Genomic DNA, 27,371 nt, shown 5'->3' with positions numbered 1-27,371 from the left:
CCTATAAATGCTCCTCTGTCTCAATGTGTAGGCCTATTGTTCTTAGATGTATATCATATTTTATGACATCTAGATGTATATCATATTTTATGACATCTAGATGTATATCATATTTTATGACATCTAGATGTATATCATATTTTATGACATCTAGATGTATATCATATTTTATGACATCTAGATGTATATCAAATTCCTCTGTATTTTCCCGTATTTCTATTTAGTGGTTGGTTTTGTAAACAAAAATAAACATTGAAAAAGATGACCCTCATTAACGTTTGAATAAATAAATTAACATCATTTTGGTTTCCCATGTGCCTCGAGAATAACCCACACACAATGTTAATTCTCATCCAATCATAAGTATATTCATAGTAAACACTTCTAGTTGACAGCTACTGATTTTTTTTGACATTATAAAAAATAGATTTTTGTCACCAATATCAATCAATCCATCAATAATAGTTTAATCCTCCTTCATTTGCATTTCTGTTCTCTGCACGTTGTGTGGCTAGGAAGTTCGTCACTGTTTGGTGTTGGAGTTCAGGCGCCTCGAGTTGTTTTCGGTTTAATTTCTGGTGCGGTTAGAATTTTGTTTATGTTCAAATCAGACTCGAAGCAGAAGCGGTGATCACAGATATCAGCATTGATAAACATATCACTGAAGATCTTGATCATATTCATCGCCGCATCGGAGTCTGTTTAGTCCGCGCAACTTGTGTCGAGATGAGTGTGGAAGCGTACGGGCCGAGTTCTCAAACGCTCACCTTCCTGGACACCGAAGAAGCGGAGCTACTTGGAGCAGATACCCAGGGCTCGGAGTACGAGTTTACCGATTTTACCCTACCTAGCCAGACACAAACTCAAGGCCACACCCAGAGTCAGCTGGACAATCAGGTTTCTATTCTTCATGTCAACAGTTAACGTTAGCTAGCCAAACACGCTAGCTAACAAGTAACGTTAAGGCGTTAGTTTGCTTGCTCGCCACCACCAACAATGTTGACTGTTTGCTTACGCTATCAACAGTTAGCTAGCCAGCTAATATTATAAAGCGTTGTTAGCCAGTTATCGTACTAGCTAGCTTACTAGCTAACTCGTTTGCTAACTAGCTAGCATTATATGTATCAATCACTTTTTACACGTCACTGGGCTGGCTATATTACAAAGTTAGTTAGTGATAGCTAACAGTGTAAGGTAGCTTTAGTTAGCTAACTTAGCTTCTTGTCTAATACCGTATCGCCACCCATTGACTTCCTCCTCTCCAAAATTAAAGGTCAAAAACATGTGCTAAATGTTGGTCATGCTAAAATTGCTAACTAACAACAACAGTACGGATGTGGGTAACGACGTTCTGCAGCAGTTCCAAGTATTCATCAAGTGGTTTGACTACAAACCAAAAAATTCGTCCACAAATTTAAAGTTTGCTTGTGTTGTTTTACCTTTTTTAAAGTTGTATGCGTTCATAGTAGTGGCAAATTAAATATGTTTCTAACGTTACCTAGTGCCATAGCAATAGTTCAGTCTTAATTCAACCATACTCTATCTGTAGGTGAATGGTCCTAATGAAGGGCTTCACAATGGAGGGGTTGATGATGTTGCCAAGGCGAGCCAAATTCTCTCTGAGTTGAACTTTGAGGAGGATGAAGAGGACACCTATTACACTAAAGACCTCCCACTGCATGCCTGCAGGTAGTTTGTAAATAAAGTAAAATAATAACTGTTGTAATATAAACGTATTATAACTCTGTTATTTCTTTCGGTGCTGCTTCACCCGATTATGAGTAAATACGTATGACCGAGAAGTCATAAAAGGGCCTGTTGCTATGTTTCTTTTTTCAGTTACTGTGGCATCCATGATCCTGCGTGTGTGGTGTACTGCAACACAAGCAAGAAGTGGTTCTGCAATGGACGTGGCAATACATCTGGCAGGTATGCATCACGACAGCATCATATCCACACAAAAAAAATGCATTCATAACATGCGTGTGCATGTAAGTTGATCGTCTTCCATGCTCTCGTTCAGCCACATCGTAAACCACTTGGTGAGAGCCAAATGCAAAGAGGTGACTCTGCACAAAGACGGGCCGCTGGGCGAGACGGTGCTGGAGTGCTACAACTGTGGCTGTCGCAACGTCTTCCTCCTGGGCTTCATACCCGCCAAGGCCGACTCTGTGGTGGTGCTGCTGTGCAGGTGTGTATAATGTGCTGAAAAAGAGGGAATGATGGCCAACGCTGTGTGTGTGGTGTGATAGAGAGATTGATTGTGTGTGTGTTATTACCATAGATTTGACAGTATACACACGTGTTGCCATAGAGGCTGTGATGTAAACGTAAGTATCAAATCAACACTTATTTGTCACTTACACCGTTTACAGCAGGTTGAAAAGGTGCAGCGAAGAACTTGCAATTTAGCATTTCCCTGCACCGTTTATACCTGCTATAAACTGTGTATATGACTTATAAACTTGATTTGAGAATGTCCTATTATGGCAAAAGATCAGCACAATCTTCTGTCGAACAGACTTTCGATAATGCAAGTGTATGGTGACTATATCCAAATGTTTGTGCTCTTAGGCAGCCATGTGCCAGTCAGAGCAGCCTGAAAGACATAAACTGGGACAGCTCCCAGTGGCAGCCGCTGATCCAGGACCGCTGCTTCCTGTCCTGGCTGGTAAAGATCCCCTCGGAGCAGGAGCAGCTCCGGGCCCGCCAGATTACCGCCCAACAGATCAACAAGCTAGAGGAGCTCTGGAAGGTACTGGGCTGACTCAACCTTTTACAGGGCCATGAAGTAGACAATGCACTGTACACGTATCTTAACTTCATAAATAACCATGAAACACCACAGCATCAAACATACTGGGGGGGGGGGGGGGGTTCATTCAACAAATCAAGGCCTCTTTTGGGGCAGAAGGGCAACAAAACTAGGCAGGGACAGTCCCTACCAACACCTGTCAGTAGCTGTAGGAGGAATCAGTCAGTGTTACCATATATGGACGTGCATGAAAACTTGAACCTGTGCATCCTCTCGTCTCAGGACAATCCAACAGCCACTCTGGAGGATCTGGAGAAGCCCGGTGTAGACGAGGAGCCTCAACATGTGCTGCTGCGCTACGAGGATGTCTACCAGTACCAGAACATCTTCGGCCCCCTTGTCAAACTGGAGGCCGACTATGACAAAAAGCTTAAAGAGTCCCAGGTATAGCCTCCACATCCCCTTTAGATAGTTAGGTCCCTTTAAAAATCTGCGATGTGGAGAACCCGGATGGAGTCACGGAATGCAGACATTAAACAATATTCAAAAATGTATTGAACATATTAGGAAACCGACTAAATGTATTGAACTTTGTAGTCATGCGTTGATTCAGTTTTTACCTTCAACATTTTGAAGAGGCAGTATGGGAATGCCCCTGTCTGTGTGTGCGCGTTTGTCTACCACTTTGTGTGGCTGATAGCGATGATGCTAATGATAACTATTGTCTGGTAGATGGAAAGGCTTTCCCAAAAACCTTTTCAATTAAATATCAATTGCAAAGTAGTCTATGCCTACCTGGCAGAATGATATCATGATTATTTGCATCAATCCAGTGGTGATTTGTAAAGCAAACTCTGCACTCACATGTGTACTACAGAAAAACCAAAGTCTCTTGCTGGTGCACACTTGAATTAAGGGTATCTATACCCAAAAATGTAAAATTCTTAGATTTTTTTATTTTTTCTCCCCCAAAGAAAAAGGGGTCTTCTGATGCAGTTTAAGCGTTGTTGTAGATTTGGAACATCCAATTTAGTAGTTTTTTAAATATATATATTTTTTTAAGTGTGTTTTAGTGAGCGAAAACCAGAAAAACGGCAGGAAATCTGAAACATGGAAAAACAGAATTCATCAAAAATGAAATCTGATTTTATAGTGCCCAATATCATCCATAAGCTCCCCTTTAAGGCAACAAAACGTCCGTCACACATGAGTCTACTGTGCAACTGCCTACTACAACATACCCACTCTATTAAATGTTTACATGCAGTACTTTATCTGTCTTGTGTGAGGTAAAATCATAATGGTGGAAACCTTGCTATAACCCGGCCAAATTTGTCAAATCAGTGAACATGTGCAGGGAACGATGCATATTCAAAGAAAAGGAAATTGTACTTGAACATAGCAAGGGGGATGAGTTTTCTTTTATGTAGCTAATAACAGTATGACGACTAACTTGTCCTATTTATTGTTTCCCTTGTTCTCATCTGGAACTCTTCATAGACCCAAGATAATATAACGGTCAGGTGGGACCTGGGGCTGAATAAAAAGCGGATTGCCTATTTCTCCTTGCCCAAGACGGATTCAGGTGGTAATTCTTTCAATTGACTTTTCTCTGTATACTGGTTGTTCTGCTGTGCATAGAGAACCCTTGCATCCCACGCATCCCATACCTGCATCCCTGGTGGTGTGTTCGTTTTGTGTCGTGCCGTGTGTGTACGGTATTGTATTCTGTCCGCCTCATTGGAACCATAATTCGTATATTTTGTGATATAGTTTTGAGCAAAGTGTTTCTGATGTGTCTCTGTTTGTGGTGGTTTGTACAGACATGCGGTTGATGCAGGGAGATGAGATTTGTCTGCGCTACAAAGGAGACCTGGCCCCACTTTGGAAAGGCATCGGTCATGTCATCAAAGTCCCAGACAGTATCCTTTAACTAAAAGACCATTACTGAAGAAAAACTTTAATTCTTCAATGGTTGCTCATCTCTACCCTTCTGACCACCTTTTCAAAGTGGTCCCTTTTTAACAAATAGGATCCACCTCTCCATCTTTATTTTTCCATGGTGGGGGTCAGAAAAAAAAGAAGCAATTTTGTGTCTCAATTTATCAGCCAATCTGAACATTCTCAATGTCTCAAATGCAGACTAGTTCTTGGTAACCAATGCAAAACGTGAGGTAATCAGTCTAATGATACTAGCCACGTTATTGGGTTGCAATGTTCAAAGGCTTGCAGAAATAAATCATATTTTATCGGGAGATAATTACCTAATTTAAACCAAATTATTAAGGGTTCAATACCCCATAGAACTCCCTTAGGAGAAGCCCACCCATTAGTTAATGCCCCTCTAGTTTGCACCTGGCTAGTGTATCTGATATATGCTAATGTTTGGGAAAATCTACAGTTCTGTAGACCTTGCTTTTCTTCCCTACTATTAGCCCCGTTCAAGTGGGTGGGGGAGGGGATGGGGACACGTCTTTTTCTTTCTAACATTCCACAAGGAGGAAAGGCTATTTTGCTGTACTTATTTCCTTAGCACCCTTTGTGAAAGACTATGGAGATGAGATTGCTATAGAATTGCGCAGCAGTGTCGGAGCACCTGTGGAAACAACCCACGACTACCAGGTGGATTTTGTGTGGAAGTCCACTTCCTTTGACAGGTGTGACAAGCCGATCTGAATATTTAAGCAGTTCTACTTTGGTTGTTGATGCTCTGGTGTTCTTAAACGTGACTTCCAGAGTACTGATGCCTTAGCTTCGGCAGCGTTTCACATGATTTATCCCGAACATAACTCCTGACGTATATTGAAGAATTGAATGAATAAGACATGATATGAAGGTACTAGCTGGTATTATTGCTGTTAATCACGTCACTCTCTATCGCCACCATAACCCATTGGTTTCCACTGGGTTCCAGAATGCAGAGTGCCCTGAAGACCTTTGCTGTGGACGAGACGTCCGTGTCAGGCTACATCTACCACAAACTGCTGGGCCACGAGGTGGAGGATGTCATCATCAAGTGTCAGCTGCCCAAACGCTTCACTGCCCAGGGCCTGCCCGATCTCAACCACTCTCAGGTCTGACCCACACACATACTCTTAACACCTCACTGACCTGACCCAACCTGACTTCCGGAAACTGAACTTGTTTGCATTTTTAACCATTCGTTTTAGTGGATGAATGATCACAGAAAATGAGAAATTTCCTCTTATAATGGGGAAACCGTATTATAGTAACGTCGTCTTATAATCACGAAGAACTTCATTTGGAGTTAGATGTTAATTCCCCGTACTACCATGTGCTCTTTGCACAGCTTTCATAAATGTTTTGATTTGTGTGTGTAAAATAGGTGTATGCTGTGAAGACTGTGCTGCAAAGACCCCTCAGTCTTATCCAAGGCCCCCCCGGCACTGGGAAAACTGTCACCTCTGCCACCATAGTGTACCAGCTCGCCAGGCAGGGCAACGGGTAAGATGGGTTACACTCACTATGCATATGTGTATTTTTTTAAAGCATTTTCGTGTGCAGTTTACATTCAAGCCGTTAAGCGGAAGCTCTCATCTAGAACGACTTACAGCAAGTGCATCGTACTTAACGAGAATCTGAAGCGACGCACATCAAAAGCATCTCCACGTTGCCCTAGCTTTCTGCGTTCATCTGTTGTGTTTGGTTCCTGCAGACCCGTGCTGGTGTGTGCTCCCAGTAACATCGCGGTGGACCAGCTGACTGAGAAGATCCACATGTCAGGTCTGAAGGTGGTCCGGCTGTGTGCTAAGAGCAGAGAGGCCATCGACTCCCCCGTCTCATTCCTGGCGCTGCACAACCAGATCCGCAACATGGACAGGTGGGGCATGCTGGGAAATGAAGTCTTTGTTAGCACTGTCTGAAATATAATTTTACATGTAGTAGTGCTCTCGTAATGACTCATGTTAATGCTTGTAGCAGTGTATTATCCCTGTTTTGAATATCAAAGAATTACAGAAAGGGAAGGATGAATTTTTTTAAGCACTTCCAACAGAACTATTGATATATATATAATAACTCTAATTCTGTGTGTTTCTAATGGGGGTGTTCCTCTGCTCAGGCTTTACTTACTCATGCCAAATCTTAAAACGCCTGGATAAGTATTTTAATTATCCGCTAACCACATTGTCATGGCATATCTGTAAGTCGATGACACAGTCGATGACGTGGCACGTAAACATTGGTTAATGCATGCAACTTCTGAGCAGGGGAATGCAACCACAGACTTAGTTTTGCATAGCCATACCTCCAAATCGCATTGTTGTCACACCTCATTTGGAGGTCTGGAGAATTTTATATCATCTGAAATGGCTTGATTGGTCGGATGGATTCCAGCGGCTACATTTTATTGGATGTTCAATTTCAAGAACCGTAACTCTCACATGTGACCGGGGCCACACTTGCAGAGAGTTGTTGCGTATGCTAGTTTGCAACATCGCAGAAAATAGAAGAGAACCGGAGAAGAAAAACCGGAGAGAAAAAGCGGAATTCAAAAAAAAAAAAAAAGAGAAGTTATGGCGTATCTACCTACAGGCCGTGGTAATAGTTTAGTGTGGCAGTCTGATTTATTGAAAGTGGAGAAACCGATGGTAATAGTAGTTTCTCATCTGATGTCACTAATCAAGGATCAGGTTTGTGTCCTTAACTCTCAAGGAATCGCCTCCGCATACGCGGTTTGAAATGAGATGGAGAACCGTTGCTCCTACGACACTAGTCTAGTGGGCACCTTCAGAGCTCCGCCCAAACAAGGCATTTAATTGGTTTGAGGTGTTGCGAGGCGTCACTGATTCACTCCGGCTTTATACCCCTTTGGAACTAGTTTCTGCCATTAACTTCACCAGGTTTTCCGATTAGGGAAGCCAGGTTCTCGACAAGGCTACTAATGACTCAACCCACTTTGCCTGCTCTGTGTCTGGTGTGACCCTCAGTATGCCAGAGCTGCAGAAGCTGCAGCAGCTGAAGGATGAGACCGGGGAGCTGTCGTCTGCTGACGAGAAGCGTTACCGGGCCCTGAAGCGCACCGCTGAGCGAGAGCTGCTCACGGTGAGGAGGACTTTTACAACACTTACACCTTTGTCGCCCGATATGTCACAGCAGTATTATGAGAAGAGTATGGCAGGTGCTGTCAAGTAGAATGTATTTTTTTTTTTTGACCTAGCGAAGATGATATGGGTTCCCCGTTCCTTCAATTTCAAACCAACTGTTAACCTGTTAACCACTGTTCCTCTTCTGTCCCTCGGCAGAATGCGGATGTGATCTGCTGTACCTGTGTGGGGGCAGGAGATCCACGCCTGGCCAAGATGCAGTTCCGCTCCATCTTGATTGATGAGAGCACCCAGGCCACCGAGCCAGAGTGCATGGTGCCTGTGGTCCTGGGTGCCAAGCAGGTACAACCACACACCAATTTATGTTCAAGATAAACAGCTCAACTAGGTCAATTGTCCGTGACTTACTCAATCCAGACGAAAACAATGTAAAAGCCCATGAGAATATTTGGTTAATTGATTGTCATTTCATCATTAATTCCCCCCTTCACAGCTCATTCTGGTGGGAGACCACTGCCAGCTGGGCCCAGTAGTGATGTGTAAGAAGGCAGCCAAAGCAGGCCTGTCCCAGTCTCTGTTTGAGCGTCTGGTGGTGCTGGGCATCAGGCCCATTCGTCTGCAGGTGCAGTACCGAATGCACCCGGCCCTCAGCTCTTTCCCCTCCAACATCTTCTACGAGGGCTCCCTGCAGAACGGAGTCACCGCTGGTGAGTTAGACGTTTTCACCAGGCTTCTCGGTCATATTATAGCTTTTGAATTGTCATGTGTTAAAAATTAAATGTAAAAAAAATGTTTTCATTTCAAAATAATTCACACTTATTATCAGCAATGTACTGGTGCCTTGCATCTAGAACATGTGACGTTTTTGTAGAAAGTGTGTTTGTTCACCCCTAGAAGATCTAGAAGTAGCAGTGTAGATCTGCTTTGGATTCAAGCGGTGTTTGTGTTCATACACTGAGTATAAAGCATTTACTCTACTGTGGAAGTTTGTTAGGCCATTCTGAAATCGACAGCAACTCAAAGCATATTGCTTTTGGGCACGTATTTGCTGTTGAATAAAATGGCCAATTTTAGGTTTGTTCACAATCTCGCTGAATTATTGAAGACCAATTCCCATACTAACCATGTTGACAAATTCTCTGTTTATCCTGGGAAGCTGACCGCATCAAGAAAGGCTTTGACTTCCAGTGGCCGCAGCCAGACAAGCCCATGTTCTTCTATGTAACTCAAGGCCAGGAGGAAATAGCCAGCTCTGGAACGTCCTACCTGAACAGGTACGGCTAACAGTCCTGTCAAGGTTCATCTCTAAGCATCAACATAATTGATTGCTATTTTGAAATGCACATAGAGTGCGTCTCTTCATTTAGTTTGACTGGAACCATTTTAAACACTCCTCTCCCCAGAACTGAGGCGGCCAACGTGGAGAAGATCACAACCAGGCTGCTGAAGGCTGGGGCCAAGCCTGACCAGATAGGCATCATCACCCCCTACGAGGGCCAGAGGTCCTACCTGGTGCAGTACATGCAGTTCAGTGGTTCCCTCCATACAAAACTCTACCAGGTACGGCAGTATAGCTGAACTTGCACTTGTCTTGGGAAAAAAACAATTCAATATATTTTTGTTGTCGCAAGTCTTCTCAAGAACATGATTTGTGATATCGATTTGCTTTGTTATTGTTCTGCAGATGGTAGCAGACTTATAAAATCTGAAAATAATATTGCGCTGCTAGTCCTGTCGATCCCTGTTGCCATTTGACCAATGCCAAATGCAACAGGTCTCGATGACCAATGTTACAACACTGTTCTATCCTCTTGTCTTGCTATCAGGAGGTTGAGATCGCCAGCGTGGACGCGTTCCAGGGCAGGGAGAAGGACTTTATCATCCTTTCGTGCGTACGAGCCAACGAGCACCAGGGCATCGGCTTCCTCAATGACCCGCGCCGTCTCAACGTGGCCCTCACAAGAGCCAAGTAAGCATCTGGACCATTAGTCTTCATTCTCACCACAGCTTCTCTGGATGGACAGTTTCAAATCTGTATGGACAAAGTCATAGAATTACATATAAAAGACATAGAATGGACAATGGGATCCTAGCAATAGTTACTTCATAGGATGTCTGTGTTCAAAGTCATGGTAGTTTAGAAGCCTTGATGATGAATCGTGATGAGCCTCAGTGGAACAGTATGGAATGCGTCATCAAAAAATCTATGTGAATCCCTGTCCACATTCATCCTTGACACCGTAGACAAAATGATGCAGTTTGAGACTGCCTTGTCCTTAGATTTCTCCCACTGTGTGTGTGTGTGTGTGTGTGTGTGTGTGTGTGTGTGTGTGTGTGTGTGTGTGTGTGTGTGTGTGTGTGTGTGTGTGTGTGTGTGTGTGTGTGTGTGTGTGTGTGTGTGTGTGTGTGTGTGTGTGTGTGTGTGTGTGTGTGTAACGTGTATTTTCAGGTATGGGGTGATCATTGTGGGCAACCCAAAGGCCCTGTCCAAGCAGCCTCTGTGGAACCACCTTCTCAACTACTACAAGGAGCAGAAGGTTCTGGTGGAGGGACCCCTCAACAACCTGAGAGAGAGCCTGATGCAGTTCAGCAGGCCCCGCAAGCTGGTCAATGCCATCAACCCTGTGAGTTATCACACTTGCATGAACACGCATTATATGTTAGATGTGTTGGAGTGTACAGTTGGCACATGTTTTCAGTGTGGGTATTGAACCCATGATGAGTCTATTCCCCTCATATCCTTTTTTAAATTAGTACTTAACACTTTTACCTCAGTAACACTTTGGCCAATATGTAATGCCATTTACAGCAATGTTATGACAACAGTACAGCAGTGCCACTGTGTTTTTTGAGGGTATTGAACCCTTGTCTGTGTTCCAGGGAGCCCGGTTCATGAGCACTGCCATGTATGATGCCCGTGAGGCCCTCATCCCTGGGTCTGCCTACGATCGCAGCAGCGCAGGTTAGTGGGAAAGTGTTTAATATAAGGCCGTGGCCTCTTTCTCAAACCTAACTTTCCGGATCACGTTCGGCATGTTATTTTACACACATTTGTTTTTCTAACGTATTTGCTGCTCACACTCCTCTCTTCACGTTTTGCTCTTTACTCACCCTCTTCTGAACCATGATGATGTCTCTGACTCCTATTTTTAAACAGCTAAATTAAAAACCCTGCACCTATTTGAACGAACATTCCAAAACATATATATTATTAGGGCTGTCCCCGACAAAATAAATCTATTTGCTGATGTCAATGTTGTGAACCGAGTGCCCCGTGGTGGGGTTGTGATATGGGCAGGCATAAGCTACGGACAACGAACACAATTGTATTTTATTTTTTGGCAATTTGAATGCACAGAGATATCGTGACAAGATCCTGAGTCCCATCGTCGGCCATTCATCCACTGCCGTCACCTCCTGTTTCAGCAGGATAATGCACGGCCCCATGTCGCAAGGATCTCTATGCAATTCCGGGAAGCTGAAAATGTCCCAGTTCTTCCATGGCCTGCATACTCACCAGACATTTCACCCATTTGAGCATGTTTGGGATGCTCTGGATCGACGTGTACGATAGCGAGTTCCAGTTCCCGCCTATATTTTTTGGGGCTCCCGGTGGCGCAGCGGTCTAAGGCACTGCATCTAAGTGCTAGAGGCATCACTACAGACCCTGCTTCGATCCCGGGCTGTATCACAACTGGCCGGGATCGGGAATCCCATAAGGCGCCAAACAATTGGCACAGCGTTGTCCGGTTTTGGTGGGGGTAGGCAGGCATTGTAAAATAAGAATTTGTTCTTAACTGACTTGCCTAGTTAAATAAAGGCAATTTCACACAGCCAATGAAGAGGAGAGGGACAACATTCCACAGGTCACAATCAACAGCCTAATCAACTCTATGCGAAGGAGATGTGTCGCTCTAAATGAGGCAAATGGTTGTCACACCAGATACTGACTGGTTTTCTGATCCATGCCCCTACCTGTTTTTTTAAGGTGTCTGTGACCAACATATGTTAACTGACTTGCCTAGTTAAATACATTTTTTAAAACGCAGTAAAATCTTTGAAACTGTTGCATGTTGCATTTTATATTTTTGTTTATTATATTATATAACTTGTTAAGCACATTTTTACTCCTGAACTTTTTTAGGCTTGTCATAAGAAAAGGGTTGACTTGACAACTTTTCATTTTTTTATGAATTTTTTTATTTAAAAAAAACTTCCACTTTGGGGTATTGTGTGTAGGCTAGTGATGACAAAATCTAAATCGAATGCATTTTAAATTCCGGCTGTAACACAATGTTTTTTGGGAGAAAGTCAAGGTTGTGAATACTTTCTGAAGGTACTGTAGGCTAATGCCTTGCTAGAACTGTAAGGTGGCACCAGACTTTATTGCATTGCAACAAACGCGTCCTACAGCAACGAGACCGCTCACACACTACTGTGACATGTTTTCTGTGTGTTTCTTTCTACAGGGCGTCCATCCAACATGTATTTCCAAACCCACGATCAGATCGGCATGATTGGGACTGGGCCAGCCCACATGGCGGCCATGAACATGCCTATTCCCTTCAACTTGGTGGTGCCCCCCATGCCTCCGCCAGGCTACCTGGCCCAGGCCAACGGCCCTGCTGCAGGTGAGCAGGAAGCGAAACAACTACTATTCATTAGTTGTTCATATATTGACTGGTGGATATTGTATTTGGCCCTGTGAAGTTGGACATTATCCAAATGACCAGAAGTCTCTGTGTTGCTCACAAGAGTATTCTTCATGTGGTACTGTTGTTGGTGATATTATGTTATGGGGGTTTGGAGATGTCCTCGTACCCCTACTATTTCTCGTCTGTAATGCATGTTCATTGTTTTTTCGTGTGTTTGATAAGTGAGCGGGAACATACTCTCTCTGTGCCACCCAGGTCGTGGTGGGGTGCTGAAGGGCAAAGCAGGGCGTGGCGGGCGCCAGAGGCCCCGCGGCATGGGGAACCACGGTAGCAGCGGGCAGGCCAACGGGCACAACAGCCAGGCTAGCCAGGACGTATCTTCCCAGCCCTTCTCCCAGGGGCCACTCACCCAGGGCTACATCACCATGAGTCAGCCCTCCCAGATGAGCCAGCCTGGCCTCTCCCAGCCTGAACTTTCCCAGGTAACAAGACCGGCCTAAACTCCACTCTTTACTACCTAATACCAAATCAGAATCTGGCCTTGTACTCCTATGCCCAATCCCAAATTGTACCTTACTCTTTATGTGATTGTGGAGATCTGAGAGGATTAGATGGGTATAAGTAAAAGATTATAACAGCTTCACCTTGCCCATTGGTTAGATGTAATGTTTTTGACATATTGCTTGAACCAAGCAAGAAGCAGAATGGTAATAACGTAAGCAATATGGTAATAATGCCACCTCTTATTTGCTGGGTGGAGGTTCATATTGCTGACATCATCTGATACTCTTAGGGAAATGTGTTGGAAGCAATGTCCCCTTTAAGCTGCGTGCGGGCGCGCAGTAGCCTCGAGACAGCTGCGCAGCTCCCCTGGGACTGCGCAGAAGAAATACAGTATTGTCCCACGGAGGGAAGCACGAGATTGAACTTCACTCAACTTTTTAGAGTTTTCCCTGTTAACACTATGTTTCCCTTTACTGTGGCAATTGTGATCGAATCAGCGCCACTTTTAATGCAACATACCAAAACAAAAATAACTATGCAAGACTTAGAATGCAAAACTAACTACACAAGAGATTTTGTTGTAGCGTGCGGCATTACCAATCAGAGCTGCAGTAGGCCTATATGCAAATATTATAAATTGCCATATATGGATCTGTGCCATTTACTTTGAACTGGACTGTTTACAGCATGAGCGGTCGTGAGTAGATAGTCATTTATAGTCAGCGATTGCTTCCTACAAGAGAGTCAGGAAAATATATATATATTTTCTTACCCCCTTTTTCTCCCCAGTTTCATGGTATCCAATTGTTAGTAGTTACTGTATTGTCTCATCACTGCAATTCCAGTACGGACTCGGGAGAGGCGAAGGTTGAGAGCCATGCATCCTCCGAAACACAACCCAACCAAGCGACCTGGTCAGTGTGCACTGCACCCGGCCCGTCACAGGAGTCGCTAGTGCGCGATGAGACAAGGATATATCCCTGCCAGCCAAACCCTCCCTAACCCGGACGACGCTAGGCCAATTGTGCGCCGCCCGGTCGAGGCCGGCTGTGACAGAGCCTGGGCTCGAACCCAGAGTCTCTGGTGGCGCAGTGCCTTAGACCACTGCGCCACCCGGGAGGCCCGGCAGTGTTGTATTTTGAGGCAGGCTTGAATAAGCTAAGTAGCCAATAAATAGGCAGAGGGTAGCATAATTTGTCTGATTCTCTGTAATAATGGTATGGAAATAATAATGCATTTTATTTGGTAAAGTGGTTTCTTGCATCAAACACCACAACATACATGTTCTTTTCTAAAGTTTCATGGAATGTAGGCCCACATTGAACACCACACACTGGCTGATACTGTAGGCTGAATGATAGAACAGCTATTTCCATGTTAAAATGTTATGGGATGCATTTCCTCCATTGTTTTTGATGGTAGACCACTCTGGTAGGCCTACATTATGATCAAAAAGCCACAGTAGCCTACTTGGCCACTGATAAAACTGACTTAAACTGGGTACAGCCTCAGTGTTCACAGTGAACGCACGCTGGAAGTTGCACAAGAGTTTTCACAACGTTCAAGTTTGTACTCAGCAGACCTGAAATTTGCTCAGTGCTGAAAAAATGAAGGAAACATTAGTTGGACGAATTATGTTTTGGATGTAATTGGGTGTTTCTCCTTCTGTTTTAACAGGACAGTTATTTAGGTGACGAGTTCAAGTCCCAGATCGACGTGGCTCTGTCGCAGGATTCGACTTACCAGGGTGAACGTGCATACCAACATGGTGGAGTGACTGGACTGTCACAGTACTAGAGTGTAAGATAACTATTCCCATTCCCACGGTACTAGAGTCATCAAGAAGTGTTATTGATTTGACCTCCACTGTACAGACCAATAATCGTGTTGGCGGAAGCCATTTTGAATATCCTTATTGTTTCCTTTTCTCAGGTTGTTGGAAGAGGAGCTAGGCTTGAGCTGAGCTTAGTTCATCAGCATTTTAATCTGGGTAATAATAAAAACAAAAAATGGATACCTGTTTTCCTCTACAACTGAAGCACCACCGTGTGAAATCAACGGGAGAGAGAAACCAACCAATCGCGAGAGAGAAAGTGGTAGAAAAAACGGACGGCCAGGAAGAGAGAACGTGTGGGAGTGAGGGACCACTGCCGGCACATGGGAACGAAAGCGAGAGGAAGACGGTGGCCAGTGGTCGAGCTGTCGTGAGGAAGACGAAACGAGGAACAACTCCCTCCCTCCACAACCCTTTTCCCACCTCCCATTCTAACCTCACACCTCTGTCTGAGAGAATGACCAGTTATCCAGAGGACCTTGCTCTTTGATCAGCTAACAGAGAAAGAAAGACAAGTTCTCAAGCAACTTGGCTGGGGGAGCACTTTCCACTAACTCTCGAAAGCGGATAACAAGAAAGTAGAGGGGGGAGGGTGTGGAACACTTCAAGCAGGCAACATAGGAAATCGTCACCTCAATGTTGATCACTTGCGGTGTTGATCTCAACTCTCAGACCTGAATTCTCATCAAATGACCGCAAGAGGAACCGTCTCCAAGAGGAACCGTCTCCAAGAGGAACCGTCTCCAAGAGGAACCGTCTCCAAGAGGAACCGTCTCCAAGAGGAACAGTCTCCAAGAGGAACAGTGGCAGTTCACATCGTCGTTCAACTTTGAGTTGAAAAGTTTTCTCCGCTAAAGTCTGATAATAAAGAACTTTGAATTGAAATGCCTTTGATGGCCTTCGGAACCATTTGGCTTTTTCAACAGGTCTTTTCAGAAACAGGTGGTTAACTAGAAGTCTGGTGGAGTTGAGTGGCATGGGGATATCAGAGGAAGGTTTCTGAAGTGGTGAGCTCTGGATCCAAGAGATCTTTAATCATGAGACTATTTGTTTTTGAAGTACCTTATTGCAGAGCGCAAAAGGCAAAAAAGATTTAATAGAAAAATGACCAGCATTGAAGAATATTGACTCAATATTATTTGAAGTTGTAGCAAAGGCTTTTTTGATCTTTTGAAATAGGGGGGGTTACATGAGATGTCACCCGCTGTGATGTTCAGCGGATAATATTCTATGTTTTAAATGTTTTTATGCTTCGATGGGCAGCGGCTTTGAATGAATGCTTTACTTGGGGGAATTCCTTGTGGATGTAAGATCCATCTGCATGAACACTGAGCTATTAATGGAAACTGATTTCCACTATAGTCTACACACTTTTGTGTTACTATTGAAGTTGCAGGTGGCTAGGTGTGAAATACGCTACATGGACGAAAGTATGTGGACACATCTTCAAATGAGTGGATTCAGGTATTTCAGATACACCCGTTGCTGACAGGTGTATACAGTCGAGCACACAGCCATGAAATCTCCATAGACAAACATTGGCAGTAGAATGGCCCGTACTGAAGAGCTCAGTGACTTTCAAAATGGCAACGTCATAGGATGTCACTTTTCCAACAAGTCGGTTTCTGCCCTGCTAGAGCTGTCCAGGTCAACTTTAAGTGCTGGTATTGTGAAGTGGAAATGTCTAGGAGCAACAATGGCTCACCCGCGATGTGGTAGGCCACACAAGCTCACAGAATGGGACCGTAGCACGTAATAATCGTCTGTCCTCGCAACACTCACTATCGAGTTTCAAACTACTTCTGGAAGCAACTTCAACACAATAACTGTTCATCGGGAGCTTCATGAAATGGCTTTCCTTGGCCGAGTAGCTACACACAAACCGAAGATCACCATGCGCAATGTTAAGTGTCGGTTGGAGTGGTGTAAAGCTCGCCACCATTGGACTCTGGAGCAGTGGAAATGCGTTTTCTGCAGTGATAAATCACGCTTCCTCATCTGGCAGTCGGACGGATTAATCTGGGTTTGGTGGATGCCAGGAGAACACTACCTGCCCGAATGAATAGTGCCAACTGTAAAGTTTGGTGAAGGAGGAATAATTGTCTGGAGCTATTTTTCATGGTTCGTGCTAGGCCCCTTAGTTCCAATGAACGGAAATAGTAACGCCACAGCATACAATGAGATTCTAGACGATTCTGTGCTTCCAACTTTGTGGCAAAAGTTTTGGGAAAGATCTTTCCTGTTTCAGCCTGCCAATGCAGGCACAAAGTGAGGTCCATACAGAAATGGTTTGTCTTTTGGGATGAATTAGAACGCCAACTGCGAGCCAGGCCTAGTTGCCCGACCTCACTAATGCTCTTGTGGCTGAATGGAAGCAAGTCCCCGCAGCAATGTTCCAACATCTAGTGCTGTTATAGCAGCAAAGGGGCTCCATATTATTGCCCATGATTTTGGAATGAGATGTTCGATGTGCAGGTGTCCACATACTTTTGGTCATGTAGTGTAACAGTTAAGGAATAGACTAGGATGGTGGCTGGAAGAAGGATAAGGCTTGAAGATGCATCCCCCGAATCTGGTTATTTAGTATGGAGAGTCAATTGGCGTTCAAATTTGAATGTGACTCTTCCCCTGTGAAATGCAGTCGTGCGTACAGAATGTTAGCTACATGACTAGAATTAAGTTGTCAAATCCAAAGTATTTGAAACAATTTCACACCAGTTACACAAAATCAGTAAAATTACCACTGGTACTGATTTTCATACAAGGTGACGGTGATTTATCACATTAAAAAGAATGAATGCATCCGAATCAGTACCCTTAACTTCCTTTTGGTTATTTGCAGATATAAAGAAGCACAAACATGAATGCAGGTGAACGCAACCTAAGTCAGCATATACCAACTTCATAGAAAGAATCGCTGAATGTGACCAGTATGTTGTGACATTGAAACCCACAGAGTCGTTACTTGAACCTGAGTCAGTGTTTCTGAATGGTTACTGAATGTACGAACTGGTTTAAGCCATCTTCCTTCTCTTAGGAGTTTCCACTAAACCAGGTTGGTAGAATGGCCTTCCTTTTGTAACTTCTATTTTATGAGTGTTTTACATTTTTGGCTTCCCTATAGTTCGCCCATCTGTTTGCTCCAAATTCCTATGGCTCCCAAACCCTCCATTCTTACCCCTCTGTGAATTGTAATTTCCCCCCAGTATTTTCTTTTTTGCATGATTTGCCTGCCAGGGGTGAGGTTGTGAACAGCAAAATGAGACTTAAACCACACTATACTGTTTAATTTGTTATCTGATGACAAAGGGTGATTAAATAAAATAAATTAAGTTTTAAATCAATCATTTAAATAAACTGTCCATGGGACTGTTTTATATTGAGGAATCCTTTTCTATTTGAGGAGTCCTCTATCAGTTTTTAGGAATGTCATTTGGATGCTTCGAGCACCAAATTGAGAATGTATTCATTTTAGCTCACCACCTGCATTGTCCTCTTTTCTTTTTCTTTGTCGTCACCTGACTTTGAATGTCAATCCAAAACACATTGTATGACAATCTTGCTGTCAAATAGCTAGTCGTGGTTGAAGAAATGCTTAAAAAATGGTATTTTTTGATCAACATTATGCATTTTTTCCATGTTGATTATGTTACTTGTATACTTATACTTTTTACTAGGATGGTGACATTATACTTATGTTGAAATGAAATACAGCAATCCTGCTATCAAAGTTTGTCATCTGTTACATGGCCAGCACGGCTAACTAGAAATGTATTAAAAGTATATTACCAAACTATACTGCAGGAATCAATGGATAAGAACACATTTTTTTTTACGGTAATGGTAATATGGTAATGTATGCCTTCCTTCTTCCCAGCTTTTGGATTCTCACTATGGAAAAACTGCACTGGATTTGCAGGAATTAGTAGTTTAGTTGCAGTGAAGATTAATCGAGACATTTTGCCTGATGATTCCTCTCTTGTGAAACAGAAGCAAAGGTTGCTTATATGTCAACGGGTTTGAGGATTGAGAAAGTGATTTTGCCATTTATTTGGCATTTACAGATTATGAAACATGTTGCACCTGAACTCGGCGCAATAATGGGCAACTGGTCTTGTTATACAGTTGAAGTCGGAAGTTTACATGCACTTAGGTTGGAGTCATTAAAACCAGTTTTTCAACCACTCCACAAATGTCTTGTTAACAATGGTTTTGGCAAGTCGGTTAGGACATCTACTTTGTGCATGACACAACAATTGTTTACACAGATTATTTCACTTATAATTCACTGTATCTCAATTCCAGTGGGTCAGAAGTTTACATACACTAAATTGACTGTGCCTTTTAAACAGCTTGGAAAATTCCAGAAAATGGTGTCATGGCTTTAGAAGCTTCTCATAGGCTAATTTACATAGTTTTAGTCAATTGGAGGTGTACCTGTGGCTGTATTTCAAGGCCTACCTTCAAACTCAGTGCCTCTTTGCTTGACATCATGGGAAAATCAAAAGGAATCAGCCAATACCCCAGAAAACAAATTGTAGACCACAAGTCTGGTTCATCTTTGGGCGCAATTTCCAAATGCCTGAAGGTACCACGTTCATCTGTACAAACAATAGTACGTAAGTCTAAACACTATGGGACCACGCAGCCGTCATACCGCTCAGGAAGGAGAGTGTCTCCTAGAGATGAACGTACTTTGGTGCGAAAAGTGCAAATCAATCCCAGAACAACAGCAAAGGACCTTGTGAAGATGCTGGAGGAAACGGGTACAAAGGTATCTATAACCACAATAAAACTAGGCCTATATCGACAAAACCTGAAAGGCCGCTCAGCAAGGAAGAAGCCACTGCTCCAAAACCACCTTTAAAAAAAGCCTGACTACAGTTTGCAACTGCACATGGGGACAAAGATTGTACTTTTTGGAGAAATGTCCTCGAAAGAAAAATAGAACTGTTTGGCCATAATGACCATTGTTATGTTTGGAGGAAAAAGGGGGAGGCTCGCAAGCCGAAGACCACCATCCCATCCATGAAGCACGGGGGTGGCAGCATCATGTTGTGGGGGTGCTTTGCTACAGGAGGGGCTGGTGCACTTCACAAAATAGATGGCATCATGAGAAAAGAAAATGATGTGGATATATTGAAGCAACATCTCAAGACATCAGTCAGGAAGTCACAAATGGGTCTTCCAAATGGACAATAACCCCAAGCATACTTCCAAAGTTGTGGCAAAATGACTTAAGGACAACAAAGTAAATGTATTGGAGCTGCCATCACAAAGCCCTGACCTCAATCCCATAGAAACTTTGTGGGCATAACTGAAAAAGCAAGGAGGCCTACAAACCTGACTCAGTTACACCAGCTCTGTCAGGAGGAATGGGCCAAAATTCACCCAACTTATTGTGAGAAGCTTGTGGATGGCTACCCGAAACGTTTGACCCAAGTTAAATGCTACCAAATACTAATTGAGTGTATGTAAACTTCTGACCCACTGGGAATGTGATGAAAGAAATAAAAGCTGAAATAAATCATTATCTCTACTATTATACTGATATTTCACATTCTTAAAATAAAGTGGTGATCCTAACTGACCTAAGACCGAGCATTTTTACTAGGATTAAATGTCAGGAATTGTGAAAAACAGAGTTAAAATGTATTTGTATGTACAGTGTTGCATTATATGGACTTCTCTGCCTTTTTTTGAATTTTTGCTTCATCAGTTTATTTTTCTGAATCCCATGTTGCGTCTTCTGAATGGTTTCATGCGCCTTCTCCCTGAACAACTTCTTCTCACCCCTTATCTTATCCAGTTCAGCCTTTCTTTCCAGGATCCTCTGACAGGATAGTAGTTGGAATGTCGGGAAAAATCGGCTAGAACCCTTATGACAGCAAAAAATGTAAGTCTGTTCATGGTGTTTTGGCTCATGGTGAGTGTGTATACTTACTTTCCCCTCCAATCATATTCTCTAGTTGGTCTCCTTTTTCGAGTGAACATCTGCTGACTCAGGTTTCTGCAACACGAAAGGAATGGTGAGAAGTCACAGCTGTAATATGAGCTCATGTTATCCAACAGCCACATGTTCACGAGGGGAAATGTCTATATAAACAGAATGTGTTCATACAATTTCACACTAGCGTCTGGCCACGTTGATTTGAGTCAGGGTTTTCAACAGGATACTCCTTCAGTTTGGTCTCTGGACAAATGAGAAAGCAAAACAAATAATCTAGCTTTCCGCCCCAAGATCATATCCTAAGTGGTGATATTGCGCTAATGGGAATGTCTGAATTGGAAAGGGTAGCAAGCAATACTAAATCAACTATGTGCAATCTATACTTTTCCTTGTAGGAAATGTAGACTTAACTGATCTTCCCCTCGATGGAATAAACCAAGTGGATGTCATACTGTGTCACCAGTATGATCGAGACACCATGCCTTTCTGTAGACATATCAGAGAAAAGTGGATTGTGTTTTAAGTCTACAGTAACGGCCTGTGTGATAACAGACAGATACCGGAGGAATGTTACCTGCTCTGGCAGTTCGGCCGACTCTTGTGAATGTAGATCTTGGGCAGACCTGGCATGTTGTGGTTGATGACAACCTGGACTGTTGGGATATCCAGGCCCTACATAATGAGATTCACAATGGTTTAACCTTTCCATATATTGAGAAATGTTTTTTTTTGGTCTGATTATACACACTAACGGTGAACACTGAGCTTTCTTATCTGGAAGCTACATCAGTTGCAATCGGGATTTTGAAGACACTGAACTTGAACTTTGCGAGGTTGGCAAAATGTTGTTTCTGTGAAAAAGGTAACTAGTGTCTTAATTCTGTGTACATTGTCCAAATTAATGTTACTTATTATGACGCGTGTTAAATGTGCTTTTAACCTGTCCTGTAACCCATTAATGAATACAAAGCTACAGTCTGAGCTCGGGTTGTTTACCCGCGTCATCATTGAATGCAAGGAGAGTTGAATTTCAACTGGGTGGGGGTTATGCTGAGCACCCGAGGAAATAAAGGTTGTTCATGACACACTGTTTTGGTTATCAGTGAAATCCTCACCTAGACATCCTCAAACATGGCCTTTGTGGAAGAAACAATATTTTTTAAATCTTTGTTTTACCAGAAACTGGATCTTCTTGATGCTGAATGTGTTGGAGATCCGAATGTGGTCTTCCTGGAGTGGCTACAACGACGTGGGGCTTCATGGAGAGTTCCAAGGTCTATGTGATCATATGTGTATGGAACATCACCTGAACATTATGCTGGACAAATTAATAACAATGCAATAAGAGGCAATGTCATTGGTAATCGAGATTACTCATTCCACCAACAATGATGCGGTCCCGCAAGCCCATTGGTTTTCCCAGGACTCTGAACTGTTTGGCAATCTGGTAGGCCAATTCCCTGCAAAGGACACAAGTTTAAACATTACACAACATTGACCATTATATTACATTGTTGTTTTCCAGACGATATGCCTTTTAAATGACATTTTGGTCAATTATTGCTCTAGAATTTATACTTAAATTATCCGAAGATGCCCAACATGGTAGGTGTGAGCACCAAACAAAATATGCCATATGGGTCATCAGATAATTTCTGATTTGGTTTACATTGTTGAATCAACCAATCTGACAGCCCGAGAGAGGAGAAATCCAACATTTTACAAAGTTCCAGATGACAATTATATAGAATATACTTTATTTTGTGTTCAGAATTATCATCTGAACTGCCAGAAAATCATACTCTTGGTATCGTAAAATTGGCGCATTTTGTTGATGTCACTATACTTCTTCAATGGATGACAGAATTGGTCATTGGATACGCTCGAATTCGCCCATTCATTCTAGCCTGACCACGTCTGGTCAGATGTTTTTTGGCCATCAAGGAAAACGCTATGTCTGGCGCAAACCCAACACTTCTCATCATCCTGAGAACATCATCCCCACAGTGAAGCATGGTGGTGGCAACAGCATGCTGTTGGTATGTTTTTCATCCGCAGGGACTGGGATACTGGTCAAAATTTAAGAAATGATGGATGGCGCTAAATACAGGGAAATTCTTGAGGGAACCCTGTTTCAGTCTTCCAGAGATTTGAGACTGGGGGGTAGGTAGCCTAGTGGTTAGTGTTGGACAAGTAACCGAAAGGTTTCAAGATCGAATCCCAGAGCCAACCAGGTAAAAATCTGTTGTTCTGCCCCTGAACAAGGCAGTTAACCCACTGTTCCTAGGCTGTCATTGAAAATAAGAATATGTTATTAACTGACTTGCCGAGTTAAATAAAGGTAAAATAAAACTGGGACAGAGGTTCACCTTCCAGCTGGACAATGACCCTAAGCATACATCACTTGAGGGGAAACATTTAAATGACTTGAAATGGCCTAGTCAAAGCCCAGACCTCAATCCAATTGAGAATATGTGGTATGACTTAAAGATTGCTGTACACCAGCGGAACCCATCCAACTTGGAGGAGCTGGAGCAGTTTTGCCTTGAAGAATGGGCAGGTATATTGCACTGGTCATCCCCAAAGCCAACACTTACTTTGGCCGCCTTTCCTTCTAGTTCTCTGCTGCCAATGGCTGGAACAAATTGCAAAAATCTCTGAAGCTGGAGTCTTATATCTCCTCCTCTAACTTTAAGCATCAGCTGTCTGAGCAGCTTACCGATCACTGTACCTGTACACAGCCCATCTGTAAATAGCACACCCGACCACCTCATCCCCATATTATTACTTATCCTCTTGCTCTTTTGCACCCCAGTATCTCTACTTCCACATCATCATCTGCACATCTATCACTCCAGTATTAATGCTAAATTGTAATTATTTTTGCCTGTAAGTGCCTAATTATTGCCTACCTCTATGTACACTGTACATAGAATAGATTTGTCTATTTTTACTTACTGTTATTAACTACATTTGTTTATGTGTAACTCTGTGTTGTTTTTGTTGCACTGCTTTGCTTTAACTTGGCGATGTCGCAGTTGTAAATGAGAACTTGTTCTCAACTGGCCTACCTGGTTAAATAAAGGTGAAATGAAATAGTAGATCTGTACCAGTTTTTGGCATTTATAGTAATGGTTCTCAACTGTACTGCAGGGATGGAACGTAAGTTGTAAAAAAAAAATAGAGGTTGTGGTGGCAGCTGCAGAGAGGTATTAGGGTGTAAGAGACTTGCCATCAGAAGAGTTACAGGGTGTGTTAAGTGGTAGTGTCCCATCCTTTCAGGCTGTAGGACTAAATAGATTTAAATAGTGGAGTATGGTATTCATACTTTTTTTGTGAGTGTAGCGTTAGATGGTAAGGTATTTGTTTTAGTGTTTTTTTGTTGATTTTTTTTTTTTTTTTTAAAGCCAAGTGTAAGGGAGTTATACTCCAGTCTAGTAGGTGGCGGTAATGCAACATTTATTGGATGCCAACTGCCGTTAAACCTCATCGAAAAAGAAGCAACTCCCCCTCACCTGGTTGTCTAGGTCTTAATAGAAAAGAAAACGATGGAATGAGTTTGACGCACCTGATTTACAAGATGTATTTCTATATTGTTTTAATGCCTTAGGGAGGTTTTCAACATGATGCCAAATACACACCAATATAATATGAACACCTTGTTTCAAGCATATTTTGAGCACCTACATGTCACAAAAGCTTAGAGATTGAAGGAAGACAAAAATAAAATGCTTCAGAGACATTTACACGGACCTTTCAAGGACAGCTCAGGGGGAGTTTTTGGGACTACAGGAGAGAGAGAAAAATGTACGAAGTACAGCAATTTAAAAAATGTATGATTTAGGTTTACCTTAATAGGCAGAGCATTTTTTATTCCAAACAGCAATTACAATGTACTTTTACACCCATAATGTGAATGTATTCCTCATTTCAGCCATCAATCGCTGGAAATATACTTATTTTAATCCCATTATGTCAATCAAACCTCATTACAAGTGGGGAGAGTGCTTTCAAGACAACCTGCAAGCCATTAGAATATTATATTTCACATTTCAAATGGCTTAAAGTGGGTTAGGTTAGAGGCAATGTAATTTGATTCGTCAAACAGCAGCCAGTAGGTGGTGTTAGACTTAGTGTCTCTGTCTCATTGAGCAAGGACAATTCTTGAATGGGATACCGGAATGGGCAGAGCAGGGGGAAACAACAAACTGCAGAAGGATCTCATTACCGTGCGCTGACACTTAGCAGGGGCAGAACGCATTTATACTTTTGTAGAACATAGTTCCCTCATGTTTTTGAGAGGCGTTAAATCACAAGATTAGTGTGCCACCACAAAGGAAGAGCGACAAAGAGCGGGATTCGAAGGACAAAGGAAAGCTGTTTTAATTGATTTCCAACAACAGAACTACTACAATTGGGAAAACATTACATGTTTTCAAGTACATTTTTCCCCCACTGAACGTTTGCGGTATTCCTGTTAGAGAAATGTAATGCAACGTACTGTACAATTATAAAGGAATTCACTTTACAGTGACATTCGAGACAATTTGTTAACCATCTATTCGGAGACAAAGAGCAAGACATTACCTATCGCTTGAGATAAGACTGGAATTTATATTCTGCAAGGACACGGAAAGCGTTCAACAATATGGGGTGAGTGCACTGCAGCTTCATAGTTTCTCAAATCAAGTTGCGCTTTCTCTACAATCTCTTGAAAAGGCAAAGACAAAAAGTGAAGTTTGGGATGAGTTCAGGGTGGTATGTATAAATTACCCATGTTTTTGTATGAATTTGATTGGAAATATGATTTAAGATGTGGCATGTTATCGCCCTAATGTATGGGCGTAATGTATGCATGCATTGACCCCCCCCCCCCCCAAAAAAAAATCTCTGAATTCTTACATTTTTTGTACATAAGTCTTAATCTTTTCTTAATGATCTTATTTGAAAGAAGGGTTTAATCTTATTTATATTTCTTATGACCTAATTTCAGCGCCGTCAGCCTTTAAGCAGCATGGTTGTTGCCCTCAGTCTACTGTATGAATGTTCACCTTGACTATGGCTACATTGTTCCACACTGTCAAAGACATGTTATACTGACTGATGTGTTGAAATAATCCGATTAAAATGCCACAGTTCACATACGCAGAAATGTTGATGACTTTGGTTATATTGTGTGGTGCAATAGCCTAGCATTTCAGAATTTACTCTAATTCTTAGCCCTTTTCTCCAATTAATATTTACTTATGTTTACCTTGGTAACAGACAGCTTTTGAAGCCACCTCATAATTTGATAGTCAAGCTGTGCTGAAGGCTCCATAGCTCAATAATGGACTAAAGAAGCCTAAAGTTACTCCTTTCAAGGGCCTTACATGTTATTTTTAGAGGCGAATTGGCTCTGGCAGCCAAATACTCCATTTAAATGTGAATCGATTCTCAATAGTGGTACGGATCTAGAAACATAAAGACCTCTACTTTCATATCACATCAAAATATTTTCACAAATGCTAAATATACACTCACTGTACACTGTTTTAACAGTTGCAGCACACAGTATTTTTCAGGGACAACACTTTTGTGCCATCTGTCTTCCGTTTACACACAGGTGTTCGGAAGACGCAGATGGCTAATTAGCACAGGTAGGCTATGCCTCTGTCTTTGCCTCTGTCTTTGTCTGTTGTCCGTACACAAGCGCTGTAACATGGAAATATGGCTGTGTGGGAAGCCTATAAAGGTGTAATAAATTAACTTGTATTTTTTACTTATTAGTATTTCTCGCTGATATGAACGATTATGTTTCCAAAAACATACCACAAGCGAAGTGTTTTGACGTTCAGAACGAGCGTCGGGGCTGTTAACGAAACTTCCCCAGCCAGAGGATACTTTTGTCAATAGGAGCTAAAGGTAGTTAGCATCTATGCATGGGTTAAAGGCTCCATTGATGGTGAAATCATTAGTTGAAAGATTTATGTTGCCTCTTTGAATTATTTAACTAGTGATATTTAAGAAGGGCCTTGGAAACCAAATGTGAGGGGTTTAGTGTATTGTAAGTATGTCTGGGCAAGGATGCAGTCAGCTCGGCTTCAGAGAAACTAGTGCTGTCTTTAGTTCCCATAGTTCTCCACTACAGACAAAGGTTGGGAAAGAAGAAAAACGATTATAACCTCATGCTGTTTTCATTTGACCTTGAAAAACCTCCGTGATTTTTAAAGTTTATTCCACTTTTTTTTTAAAGGTCTAATTTGAAGTGTTACCTTCTTTTTCCATCACAGAAAAGGAGCCTTCCCTGAGCTGTAAACATGTATCCGTCACACAGAGAAAGGTATTATTGATACATGTCATATGTGTTGTGCTAATTCATTGTCCATTTGCCCTGTCCCTAAAAATGTGCCCCTAATCTACAAGTCTCCCCTCCCAATTGCCCCATCTTGTCACGTCATGTATGCTCTTATCATATTCTAATCCAGGGATAAAAATGAGAACCCCTACAGTGGTTAGAGCGTTGGACTAGTAACCGAAAGATCGAATCCCGAGCTGACAAGGTCTGTCGTTCTGCCCCTGAACAAGGCAGTTAACCCACTGTTCCTAGGCCGTTATTGAAAATAAG

At 42.5% G+C, this 27,371-nt stretch overlaps 2 protein-coding genes and 1 pseudogene across 7 annotated transcripts in view; 2 read left to right on the top strand and 1 right to left on the bottom strand.

Moving 5' to 3' along the window:
• Window positions 1-525: 525 nt before the first annotated feature.
• LOC139409061 (regulator of nonsense transcripts 1-like) lies at window positions 526-18,607 on the top strand. 5 transcript variants are annotated; one of them, XM_071153732.1, is made up of 24 exons: window positions 526-897; window positions 1,550-1,689; window positions 1,840-1,929; window positions 2,024-2,191; window positions 2,575-2,755; window positions 3,038-3,199; window positions 4,256-4,343; window positions 4,579-4,677; window positions 5,304-5,412; window positions 5,670-5,829; window positions 6,102-6,220; window positions 6,432-6,596; window positions 7,705-7,819; window positions 8,020-8,163; window positions 8,315-8,528; window positions 8,978-9,095; window positions 9,225-9,381; window positions 9,648-9,790; window positions 10,271-10,445; window positions 10,702-10,783; window positions 12,291-12,452; window positions 12,732-12,958; window positions 14,658-14,780; window positions 14,913-18,544. In XM_071153732.1, exons 1-23 carry the CDS (start codon window positions 727-729, stop codon window positions 14,775-14,777), a joined length of 3,309 nt encoding a protein of 1,102 aa, XP_071009833.1. In that variant the 5' UTR covers window positions 526-726; the 3' UTR covers window positions 14,778-14,780; window positions 14,913-18,544. The 5 variants fall into 5 exon arrangements, 4 of the variants coding, with proteins under 4 accessions (XP_071009833.1, XP_071009831.1, XP_071009835.1 ...); XM_071153730.1 differs by having other exon boundaries at window positions 5,289-5,412; XR_011634358.1 differs by having other exon boundaries at window positions 542-897; window positions 5,289-5,412; window positions 13,826-14,780; window positions 14,913-18,607.
• Window positions 15,252-22,665, bottom strand: LOC139409720 (probable ATP-dependent RNA helicase DDX49; annotated as a pseudogene).
• Window positions 22,666-24,964: 2,299 nt separating this feature from the next.
• Window positions 24,965-27,371, top strand: part of LOC139409060 (homer scaffold protein 3b) — a 44,412-nt gene continuing 42,005 nt past the window's right edge. Inside the window, exons 1-2 of one of the 2 annotated variants that reach the window (XM_071153728.1) lie at window positions 24,965-25,417; window positions 27,037-27,086. In XM_071153728.1, the coding sequence (XP_071009829.1) occupies window positions 27,064-27,086 (23 nt within the window). In that variant the 5' untranslated portion in view covers window positions 24,965-25,417; window positions 27,037-27,063. The remainder of the gene's footprint in view (window positions 25,418-27,036; window positions 27,087-27,371) is intronic. The other variant, XM_071153729.1, reaches the window with a different exon arrangement.

The sequence above is a fragment of the Oncorhynchus clarkii genome, chromosome 5, assembly GCF_045791955.1.
Source record: "Oncorhynchus clarkii lewisi isolate Uvic-CL-2024 chromosome 5, UVic_Ocla_1.0, whole genome shotgun sequence".
NCBI classification, from domain to species: domain Eukaryota; kingdom Metazoa; phylum Chordata; class Actinopteri; order Salmoniformes; family Salmonidae; genus Oncorhynchus; species Oncorhynchus clarkii.
This window is presented reverse-complemented; position numbering and strand designations above follow the sequence as displayed.